The following is a 12170-nucleotide window of genomic DNA, read 5'->3' as shown; positions in this document are numbered from 1 at the left end:
GGAGGGGTATGTTGGGCTCCCCAAGGTTTAGCTGGGAAGGAAGGGGAGGCGAGCCCTTCCCCATCAGCCCTGCAGGTGCCAAGGGCCCAGGAGAGCCCCAACTCCTGGCTCCCTTCAGTGCCTACAGGCCCCGAGGCTTGGGCAGCTGATAAGACTTGAACCCACCACCCCTTCTCTGCAGGCCTGCATCATCCTATTTCACAGAGGGAGGTGGAGGCACAGGGCTCTGAGCAAGGCCTCACCTCCTGCCTGGGCTGCCCCTCCCTCTCAGGCCACTGTCCTTTCTCAGTTTCCTATTTGGCTTACATGGGGAGTCAGGACCAAGACTTGCCCATCCCAAAGGCCTAGGTGACAGAAGGGACCCTGAGGACATTAATAAATATGGATGGGCGGTCCCTGGAGGCAGTTGGCAAAGTTCAGGCTGGGAAGGGAAGACTGGCCTGGTCTGCCCCTAGGGCCGACCCACCCTCAGCCTCTCTCGTTGCGGCTCCTGGGAGCCACGATTGCGTAGTTGGCCGCATTTCCTCCCCTCTTGCCCCACAGGAGGCTGGGAGTGCCCGTGCCAGCAGGGCCTGTCCCCGGCCCCTCTGGTTCATAGAGCCCAATCATTGTTTCCAAGATTAAAGCCCTCTCAGCTAAAATCTTCAAAGCCTCGTGTGGTTGGTGCAACCCCTCCCCTCACTGGCTCTTCTCCCCAGGGTCTCCTTTGGGGTCAGGTTCTCTCAACTGCCCATGGAGCCTTGGGGGCCAGGCTCCCCATGCAGTCCTCTCTCTCCCTTCTCTGCTGGGTGGCCAGAGATTCCTTTGGGTCCAGTGGGGCCTGGGGGTCCCACGTGTCCAGGATTCCCAGGGATGCCCATGGGACCAGGAAGTCCAGGGGGACCCATGGGCCCTGGAGGTCCTGGGAGTCCAGCTGGTCCCTGGGGCCAGTGGCTGCTGGTCTCAGTGAAGGTGTTGGACAGTAATGGGTCCCCATACTGGGTGTTCCGGATGTGAGGTGGCCCAACAGGGGCCAGGGGCCCAGGGGTCCAGGAGGCCCTGGTGGGCCTGGAGGTCCCCTCTCTCCAGGGTGCCCACAGCTCCAGCCTGGCCATGGCTTCCTGGGGGACCTTGAGGACCTGGTGGCCTCTCATCCCTGTTGGGCCTCGGCTGCCAGTTTCTCCCTTAGGGCCAGTGGGCCTGGAAGCCCCTGGCCACCAACTCCATCATCTCAAGGGAGCAGTGGGGCCCTCCTGTTCTGACTCTGGTAGCCCTCGGAGGCCTCCATCCCCAGGGCTGCCCTGAGCTGCTGGGGAGCCCCAGAGTGGGTCGGCAGGCAGCAGGGGTTGGGAGCACTGCCTGCTCAGTGACAATGAGCGCTGCCACCTTGACCTCCAGTACCTTCAGTTGCTTGGTCAGCTGACACTTTGCTGCAGTTGAGGCAACCTGAAAAGGCTGTGGGCTGAAATGTCATCGGTCGCATGGTGTTGCCTGACCACCCGGGGTCCACGAAGCCAGAGGAGCCTTCCTCACAGTTCACCCCGGAGTGCCCAGGGCCGCGCCTCCACTCACGCGCCGTCACTGTCTCGTACATCACTTTGTAGGAGGGTCTCACCACCGCTGTAGCTGCTCCCCGGGCAGCTCACGGGCCAGGCGCAGTGCCGCAGCACTCGTTGAAGATAGGTACGTGGCATGCACGTGGCATGAGATGGTACGGGTCACCACATACTAGCACCAGTTCCTTGTCGGGAGAACGGGGCTCCCCCGACGCTCCATGCGGCGCCGCCTCCGGGGAGAGGCAAAGCAGCGCCCAGGCCCGCGGGCCCCCGTGGTGCGCCGGCGCCCTCCGTGCACCGCCCCTTGCCGCCGCCACCAGCGCTGCCTGCTCCCCAGCGCCGGGGCAGGAGAGGGGCGGGGAAGCGGGCGCTGGGCCGGTGAGAAAAAACATTATTAAATCTTTCCTGATTCCTTATTCGTATTTAAACTCTTCTCAAACATAGAAATAAAAAATATTTTTTTGAAAATCAGACTGACTTCAGAGTTAAAAAAAAAAAAAAAACCACCACAAATACTTCTACTGGAATGTTTGCTGGGGGCCTGGGTGGCTCAGTCAGTTGAACATCCAATTTTTGATCTAAGCTCAGGTCTTGATCACAGGACTGTGAGTTCAGGTCCCATATTGGCCTCCATGCTAGGCATGGAGGGCACTTAAAGAAAGAATGTTTTCAAACACATGAAGAGAGAATAGCATGAAATCCTCATATACTTTGTACTTGTTGCCCAACTTAATTAGTTAGCAACTTCCTGCTATTTTTACTCTTTTAATCTTGATGGGAGAGGCAATTACATGCGTGCAGTCTTCTGACCCCTGCTTGGCTGCATGGGAATGGGTAGAGGCCTAGAATACTTCTTTTTCAAGCCCTAAAGAGCCTTGGCAGCCTGTGCTGCTATCACCTTGTGGAGCATTCTTTCCCTGTTTCAGATTCTGTGTATTCCTTTGTTCTGCTTGAGCATGTGTGTCGCAGGTCATGTGGCCAACCCCACTACTATATCCATTCCCAGCAGGGATGAAATGGGGTCCTTAGCTTGAATCAAAAGAGGGGTGAATGTAGATCATTGCCCTGCATTGGCCACAGGCTGGGACCTGTTGACCATGATAGACTAAAACGTTGAAACTGATTTGTGTGAGAGTAAAGTGTCATTCTATCTAGTGAAATGTGTCTCTCTTGGTGACCCTAGCATTTATAAAGCATGGAGGGAGTAGACATCTTGTGACTACTCTTCTGGGTGGCAGGTATCCATACCCTATTTTGCTATCCAACATGCAGTAGGACTCTTTCTTGCCTGGAGGTAGTAACAGGTGTCACGTGCTTGATCAATCCATTTACACATATGCTTATGCACTCCTTTTATTTCCTTATGAAAATTTAAAAAGCAAATCCCCAACATAATCATTTCACTTGTAAATACTTCAGTGGTTGTCTGTAATAAAGATACTAATATAATGACAATTTCATTAGCACACCCTACAAAATTAACAATCATTCTTTAACATTATTCATACCCCATTTGTGTTAAATGTGACCTCAGACTCTTAACATTTAATGCCAGAAGGTGAGACAATGTCCGCAATGTTTTTGGGAAAGAAAGTACAGTCTTGAAAATATTAAATTTGTTCATTTTGTGGTTCAAGTAAACATTCCTTAACTAAAGAACTCAAAGATTCTAACACTTATGGTTGCTTATTTTTAATATATGTTCATTGGAAAAATTTCTTGTGAATTGAAAGATAGGAAAAAATTGGCTAAAGGATGATTTGAATAATGAACCCAGTTAAATATATATTTAAGATTATATAAACATAGGGGTGCCTGGGTGGCTCTTTTGGTTAAGTGTCTGCCTTCGACTCAGGTCATGATCCCAGGGCCCTGGGATCAAGCCCTGCATGGGGCTTCCTGCTCAGTGGAGAGTCTGCTTCTCACTCTCACTCTCTCCCTGCTCGTGGTCTCTCTCTTTCTCTCTCTCTCTCTCACTCGTTCACTCTCTCAAATAAATAAATAAAATCTTTAAGATTATACAAATAAAGAATTACGAGTACAAGGTAGCCTCTAAATGTTTTATGCCTTGACAAAGTAAAAAAAAAAAAATTGCAAGGGGATGGTAACTGAGCTGATTTCCTCATTGGTCATCGCAAGGAGTCATGTGATACTGTCTCAAAAGCTAAGAGAAACCTAGTAACTGCCTAATGTGTTTCACTGCCTAATGTTTTTCACTGACAATTTTAGAGGCGTCTTTTAGGAACTAGTCTCTTGTGGTAGAATAGTATTTATCTCAACTTCAGTGGACACTCCATTTTTATTCCAGTTTATAAAATGTTAATTAAATCCAAGTAATATACATTTTTTGCTTTTGAATTAAAATACTACATGTGCCTTCCCATTTGATAAATGTCTATCATTTTACCCAAATACTCATCTGGAAAAATGTTTGGAGTGGAGTTCCTTTTTTTTTTTTTTTTTAAGATTTTATTTATTTATTCATGAGAGACACACACAGAGAGAGGCAGACACAGGCAGAGGGAGAAGCAGGCTTCCCACAAGGAGCCTGATGCAGGACTTGATCCTGGACCCCAGGATCATGCCTTGAGCCAAAGGCAGATGCTCAACCACTGAGCTACCCAGGCGTCCCATGGAGTGGAGTTCTTAATGGTAATAATAGTTATTTTAGGTGATTGAATTTGGGGTGAGGTTTTTTTAAATTTTATTTATTTATTCATGAGAAACACACACACACACACACACACACACACACACACACACAGACAGGCAGAGGGAGAAGCAGGCTTCATGCAGGGAACCTGATGTGGGACTCAATCCCAGGTCTCCAGGATCACACCCTGGGCTGAAGGCAGTGCTAAATGGCTGAGCCACCCGGGCTGCCCTGGGGTGAGGTTTTTATATTCTCTGGCATTTACTGAATTCACTGAGTTTTGATTTATTTATTTATGTATTTATTTTTTATTTATTTTTTAAATTTTTATTTCTTTATGATAGTCACAGAGAGAGAGAGAGAGAGAGAGAGAGGCAGAGACACAGGCAGAGGGAGAAGCAGGCTCCATGCACCGGGAACCCGACGTGGGATTCGATCCCGGGTCTCCAGGATCGCGCCCGAGGCCAAAGGCAGGCGCCAAACCGCTGAGCCACCCAGGGATCCCTATTTATTTATTTTTAAATGAGCATGACTCTTTTTGCCAAAAGCTCTAAAGGCATTATTTAAAATATATGTATATTAAATAATACGGCATTATTAGAAAGGTAAATTATTATTATGCTGGCAATGTTGTTGCTGCTGCTTTCATTTGCTTGCTTCTGCTGAGATTTATGATAGAAGTTATTGCTTATATCAGGAAACCTCACTTATGTTCACAGGTATATTTAAAAAGAATAAGCAACCACTTCACACCTACTAGGAAGCTATTTTTTAAAAAAGACAAATGGAAAATGACAAGTACTGGTGAGAATGTGGAGAAATTGGAACCTTTGTATATTGCTGGTGGGGATGTAAAATGGTGCAGAGACTATGGAAAAGTTTAGGAGTTCCTCAAAAAACTAAATATAGAATTACCATATGACTCAGCGATTCCACTCTTAAGTACACTATACCTAAAACATTTTAAGTCAGTTACTCAAACAGCTACTTTCATGCCCATCTTTGCAACATCATTCACAAAAGCCAAAGGTGGAAACAACTCAAGTGTTGATCAACAAATAACAGATAAACAAAATGTTGTATGTATATACAGTGGAATAATACTCAACTATAAAAACGAATAAAGTTCTGACACATGCTACAGCATGAATGAAACTTAGAACCAAATGAAAACCAAGCTAAGTCATAAGCCAGTCATGGAAGGTGAAATATTGTATAATTCCATTTGGATGGAATATCCAGAGTGGGAATATTCAATACTGCAAGTAGTTTCGTAGTTACCAAGGAGTAGGGGTAAGAAGTGGGGATGGCTGCTTAATAGCTACAGAGTTTGTTTCAGATGATGGAAAAGTTTTAGAAATAGTGGTGAGGGTTGTACAACCTCGTCAATATAATTAATGCCAGTGAACTGTACATTTAAAAATGTGTAAAATGGCAAGTTTTATGTTATATACAACGGACCCTTGAACAATGTGGGGTTTAAGGGCACCGACCACCCCTCCACACACACAGGAAAATCCGTGTATACCTTTTTTTTTTTTTAAAGATTTTATTTAGGGATCCCTGGGTGGCGCAGCGGTTTGGCGCCTGCCTTTGGCCCAGGGTGCAATCCTGGAGACCTGGGATCAAATCCCACGTCGGGCTCCTGGTGCATGGAGCCTGCTTCTCCCTCTGCCTGTGTCTCTGCCTCTCTCTCTTTCTGTGTGACTATCATAAATAAAATTTAAAAAATAAAGATTTTATTTATTTATTCATGAGAGACAGAGAGAGGCAGAGACACAAGCAGAGGGAGAAGCAGGCTCCACACAGGGAACCCGACGTGGGAGTGCATTCCGGGACTCCAAGATCAGGCTCCAGGCCAAAGGCAGGCACCAAACCGCTGAGCCACCCAGGGATTCCCTCCCACCCCTGTATACCTTTTGATTCCTTAAAAACTTTACCACTAATAACCTACTGTTAACTGGAAGCCTTACCAATAACATAAACAGTAGACTAACACATATCTTATATATTATATGTGCTATATATTATAGTCTGACAATAAAGTAAGTTACAGAAAACATCAAGAAAATCATAAGGAAGAAAAATACATTTACAGTCCTATATTGTAACAAAAAAATCTGAGTATAAGTGGACCCAAGCTGTTCAAACCCATATTGTTCAAAGGTCAATTGTATGTTACAACAAAAAAGAATAAACAATGGGCTAGATTCATTCAGCATAAAAGTTTCATAGGGAATAGTATATGATTTCATATACTATTTGAGTTTGCTCCACAAACTAATAATGCTGTAGATGTAGATTTATACTCTTTAACTGAGTGTTTTCAAAATTTATAAAGATGTTTATTACAGCATCATTTACAATAGAAAAAAAAAACTGGTAGCCAAAACAACCAACCAACCAACAATTGCTAAATGGCCGGACAAATTACAGTAATTAGCTTTATGGGAAATTATACTGCCATTAAAATAATAATTATGGGGATCCCTGGGTGGCTCAGCGGTTTAGCGCCTGCCTTTGGCCCAGGGCGCGATCCTGGAATCCCGGGATCGAGTCCCATGTTGGGCTCCCGGCATGGAGCCTGCTTCTCCCTCTGCCTGTGTCTCTGCCTCTCTCTCTCTCTCTCTCTCTTTATCTCTCTATCATAAATAAATAAATAAATCTCTAAAAAAATAAAATAAAAATTATGTAGCAACATGGAAACTGATTATGACATTAAGTAAAAAGGATATTTTGTATATTATAATTTGATATTATGTAAAAGTATATATACTGAGGGAAAATATCTAAATAATAATCAGGCTAGAGACTGTGGAATTTTTAAATAAATAACTAGTACTGTTTTCCACGCTTCCCTTTATTTTGATATATTTTATTGAAAATAAATTAGGAAATTAGGTGTTCCGGTTGCAAGCTGGACTGCTGCACTGTGGCGACAGCTTGGCTTCACGCCAGCCCGCCGTCCCGGCCGAGGGTCTTCAGCCGGTGGTCCAGGGTTCAGGCCCTGGCGGGGATGCTGATCCCTCCTGGTCCTGCCTGCGTCCTGCCTGCGTCCTGCCGGCCCCTGCTGGTCCCAAGCGGTGCATGGAACACTTGCTGAAAAATGATTTATCTGAGATAAAACTTAAGTGGGGTTCCTGTATTTTCATTCACCTCCAGCCTACCTCGAGCGCCCACTCCCTCTTCCCAGCACCGCCCCCTCTTACGACTCCCTCCCTCAGCCCCTTCCTCACGGTCGCTCCTCCGGTCTCCCCGCTCGCCGAGTGCACCCCCCGCCGCCGGGGCCGCCGTGCCCCCCCCCCCCCCCGCGCCTGCCCCAGGACGCTCCGAACGCTCACCCCACCCTCCCCGGGCGCCGGCCCTGGAGCCCCGAGGCCGTCCCCCACCCCCACCTCGGGTCCCGGCGCGGCGCGCAGGCGCAGGCGCGGAGGGCGGGCGCGGGCGCGGGCGGAATGGGGACTGCAGCGGCGGCGGCGGCGGCGGCGGCCGGGGAGGGGGCCCGCAGCCCGAGCCCCGCTGCCGTGTCGCTCGGCCTGGGCGTGGCCGTCGTGTCGAGTTTGGTGAATGGGTCCACGTTCGTGCTTCAAAAAAAGGGCATCGTGCGCGCCAAGCGGCGAGGTAGGGCGGGCCGCGCGGGCTGTGCTCGGGGTGGAGGTGGGGGTGCAGGGAGCCGCCGCCGGGCGCAGGCAAGGGGCGCGGCTGCTGGTCGGGGGTGCCTGGGTCCTCCCTCGGGGCCGGCCCGGCGGGAGGCGGAGCGCCTGGCGCCCGGCGGGAGGCTGCACGCCCACCTGCAGCGCGGCGGCGGCCCGGGCGGGTCCCGAGCGTCCCCGCCGCGGCCGCGCCCTGCGCTCCCGCATTCCCGGAGGCGGCCCGGGCCCTGGCCGCTGGGACTCGGCATCTGCTGCGGCGCCCCGGGCCGGTCCGGTAGTGTTGCTCCGCTGACTCCTCCTTCCTGCCCAGCCCCTCCGCTCCCTCTGCGGCCGCGCCGCCTACCAGCCGCCCTCCGCTTGGAGCCCAAGCGCCGCTGTGGCCCGCACTCACCGCTGCTCGGGGAGCCTCTTCTTTCAGAGGAGCCCCGAGGAGTCGAGGCGCGGCGCCTGCCTGCAGCGAGCCACGGGCCTTTCGCGCGGGCTGTGGCCCCGGCCGCCGCGCACTCGGGAGGCAGAGCCCCGCGGGTTTGCGCCCCTCTCCCGCCAGACTGCGGGAGGACGGGCCGCGGCGGGACGGGGGGCCGCGGAGGCGCGCAGCCTCGGGGTTAGGCAGCGGGGCTTTGCTTTTCTCGAGCTTCTGTTCCTGGGGTCCTTGGTTAAGCCTCTCTGGTTGAGACTCGAGCCGTCTGACCACAAGTGATCTTCAGTGTGAAGAAAGCGCAAAGCAGATTTTTCAAATAAGCAAAAAATGGGCCAACTGAGTATTCCCCCGGTGGATTCACTACCAAACCCCACTGCTTAGTAGTGGGAAAGTGAGAGATGGAGCGCAGTTCTCTGCTGACATTCCTCTGTGCTAAGAGAGGCCTGAGACAGTTTACTGAATGCGAGATATAGCATGCTTTGAAACGGAAAAGAAATGCTGCTCCCAGAAAGACAGAATCTTGTGGTTGTTAGCTGTATTTTAATAAGAACGGTATTAAGAGTTCTTTGGGGGAAATGAGACCACCAAGCCGTGGGTTTGAGAATAAGTAAACTTATTTAATAGTTCTGATTCTGGAACACAGGTGAAACTTTCTCAGAGTGTCCTAGATGGTCCAGCCAGGAGCCCCTCCAGTAAAGACATAAAAGGGACCTGTAATCTCAAATGAAAATATAAAATCGTGGATATTCATTTAAAGAACTCAAGTTTGGAGTGAAAACACTGAAATTTACATAAAATCTAAATCAAAGCAAATGCAATTTCCTTAGGATACAGATATGAAGACACAACTCGCAGTGGCAGAGTTTTCAGGGAGCCAGTTTGATGGGCTTCAGGAGTGTGTGAAGTGTTTGCTGTGACTCAAACATATTTTTTTATTTTTTATTAAAGATTTTTAAATTTATTTATTCATAGACACACACACACACAGAGAGAGAGAGAGGGAAAGAGAGGCAGAAACACAGGCAGAGGGGAGAAGCAGGCTTCATGCAGGGCACCTGACTTGGGACATGATCCCGGATCTCTGGATCACACCCTGGACTGAAGGCGGCGCTAAACCGCTGAGCCACCAGGGCTGCCCTGTGACTCAAAAATAAACAACACATGTGCCCATTGGTAAGATGTGTGAGAAGGGAACTCCACCTCTGTGATGGTCCTTCCAAAAACCTACAACCCCAGTCTCCCCATGAGAAAAACATCATACAAACATGAATAGAGGAACAGCCTGCAAAATATCTGACCAGTCCTTTGCTAAGGTTGTCAAGTCTGAGAGATTGTCACAGACAGGAGAAGTCCAAGGACACATGATGATATTGGGGAAAATCTAACGAAACCTTAATATAGACTTTAGTTAATAAAAAAAACAATTATTGAGTAAAACCAAAGTTATTTTAGCTCAGCTTATGTATTTGAGGGAATTAATGAATAAGAAAATAAAATAACTAGAAAAAAATCTGGCCGTGATTGATACAGTTATTTATAACTGCATAACATCCCTTTAAATTAATAAAAGTGAAAGTGTAATATTTGCTAATTCCATACTTTCCCACTTATCCACTTGCGACAGATTCAGTTTAGCTGAGTTGTTCATCATGATGGAAGACACGTATCCATTTGTTTTGATAAATTTAGTTTTGATTTGTTCAGTAGATTTTCATGAAGCTCTTATTATGTGCCAGACACTAACTATTGTAGTTATTGAAGATACGCAGTTTTAGAATCTACTCTCCCTAAAATTTTTTCCCACCTCTGATAACAAGCAGCAGAATTGTCCATTATGAAATGCCTGAAATGGAGGATTTAGGAGGAAAGAGAAAATAGCTAAGAAGTAGGAAGTCAAGTTCTTGCATAAAAAGACAGTCAGTTTCCTACATTATAAAAAAACTCTCACTGAAAGTTTCAATTTTAAATGAATTGCCACATGAGAGCATTTCTTTGGAGTTTTACCTTCAGGAGAGGTAAGCTCTGGTCTCAGCCCTTCTACTGTGGGTTTTGGGGCAAGGCTTCCTCTGTTATAGGCTTTCACACACCTTGAAAGGACTTTCCCAATGAATGGAGTACCCAGATAGTCCAGGAGCACAACACAAGCTCATAGTGGACTGCCTGACTCTTGGGGAACCTTTGAAGGACTCTGCATGGGAAGAGGACATGAGGGACCACAGATCATTTTTACATTTATAGTGTTAGAATCCAGGTAAAGCAGGACTTAAGTGAGAGAAACAAGGTAACCATTGGGTGTGAAAACATTTGTGGAAAGCCAGTTACAGCTTTTAGAATTCCTGTGCATATAGGTGAGGATGGCCAGGGAGTATGATAGCATGAAGGTGGTATCCTGCCCTGGAACAGGCTTTGTGGAAACAGTTTCAGGAAAGTCATGTGCTTGAATTTGCTGGAGGCTTTGGAGAATTGCCTAGTGAGTTGCTGTATGTAGAATGCCCTAGACTAGGATGAACCAGCTGATCTTTTTAAAATCCTTTTCATCGAAGCCAGGAGATATCACTTCATACCCATTAGGATGGCTATTGTAAAAACAAAACAAAAACATAAAATCACAACTACTGGTGAGGATGTGGCGAAATTGGAAGTCTTGTGCACTGTTCATGGAATGTAAAATGGTGCAATTGCTATAAAAAAAAAAAAAAAAACAATATGGTGGGACGCCTGGGTGGCTTAATGGTTGAGTGTCTGCTCAGGGCATGATCCAGTCCCACACTGGGCTCCTTGCAGGGAGCCTGCTTCTACCTCTGCCTATGACTCTGCCTCTTTCTCTCTGTCTCTCATGAATGAATAAACAAAATCTTAAAGAAAAAGAAAAGAAAAAACAGCATGGCAAGTCCTCAAAAAATTAAACATGGAATTGGAATTACTATATGATCTAGCAATTCCACTTCTGGTATAGACCTAAAAGAAGTGAAAGCAGGATCTTGAACAAATATTTGTACATCCGTGGTTATAGCAGGAACAAAAGGATGTAGTGTGACAAAACATGGAAACAACTCAAATATCCATTGATAGATGAATGGATAAATAAATTGTGGTATATACATTCAAGGGAATGTTATTTAGCCTTAAAAAGGATTGTAATTCTGACGTGTACTACAATATAGATTAACCTTGAGAACAATATGCTAAGTGAAATATACCAGTCAGAAAAGGACAAACACTTTATGATTTTACTCAGGTATCTAGTCAAATTCATAGACAGGAAGTAAGATGGAGGTAGCAGGGACTGCAGGAAGCAGAGAATGGAGAGTTAGTGTTTAATGGGTGCAGTGTTTCCGGTTGGAAAGATGAAAAAGTTCTGGAGATCATTTGTGGTAATAATGGTCGCACGACAGTGTGACTTAATGTCATAGAATCACACACTTAACAAGGTTTAAAATGGTAAGTTTTATATATATTTTACATAATAGAAAAATCCTTTTCAGATTTCATAGTCTCCTTGCTGAGGAGTACAGCCTAGAGGTGTAGTCACACTCTTAAGACACTTAGAAGGTGAGTGAGAGCGGAAACTGGTATTCAGGCATTCTGCTTGCTGTCATAAGCCTTCTGTGCATTGTTTCTGCAGGGTGTGTGTTCCATGGCTATGAGAGGCATGTGTGCTTTCTCCTTGCCTCTTCTTCCATCTCCAGGCACACACTTATGATCTCAGGATTGTGGGATTGAGCCCTGGGTGGGCTCTCAGCACAGAGTCTGCTTGGGATTCTCTTTTCCTCTCCTTCTGCCCCTTCCTCTGCTTGTGTACTCTCTCTCTCAAAATAAATAAATAAAATATTAAAAAATAATTTATTCTCATTTTCATATGATATAAGCAAAATACCCCTTGGTCTTATTGGACCTGTTGGACACAG

At 47.0% G+C, this 12170-nt stretch overlaps 1 protein-coding gene and 1 pseudogene across 1 annotated transcript in view; one reads left to right on the top strand and one right to left on the bottom strand.

The window, feature by feature from the left end:
• Nucleotides 1–468: 468 nt before the first annotated feature.
• LOC112907102 (EMI domain-containing protein 1-like) lies at nt 469–1927 on the bottom strand (annotated as a pseudogene).
• A 5696-nt stretch (nt 1928–7623) lies between these two features.
• Nucleotides 7624–12170, top strand: part of NIPA1 (NIPA magnesium transporter 1) — a 53575-nt gene continuing 49028 nt past the window's right edge. The window contains exon 1 of the mRNA XM_025982242.2: nt 7624–7809. Within this exon, the coding sequence (XP_025838027.1) occupies nt 7644–7809 (166 nt within the window). The 5' untranslated portion in view covers nt 7624–7643. The remainder of the gene's footprint in view (nt 7810–12170) is intronic.

This window comes from Vulpes vulpes, chromosome 14 (assembly GCF_048418805.1).
Source record: "Vulpes vulpes isolate BD-2025 chromosome 14, VulVul3, whole genome shotgun sequence".
Taxonomy (NCBI): Eukaryota; Metazoa; Chordata; class Mammalia; order Carnivora; family Canidae; genus Vulpes; species Vulpes vulpes.
This window is presented reverse-complemented; position numbering and strand designations above follow the sequence as displayed.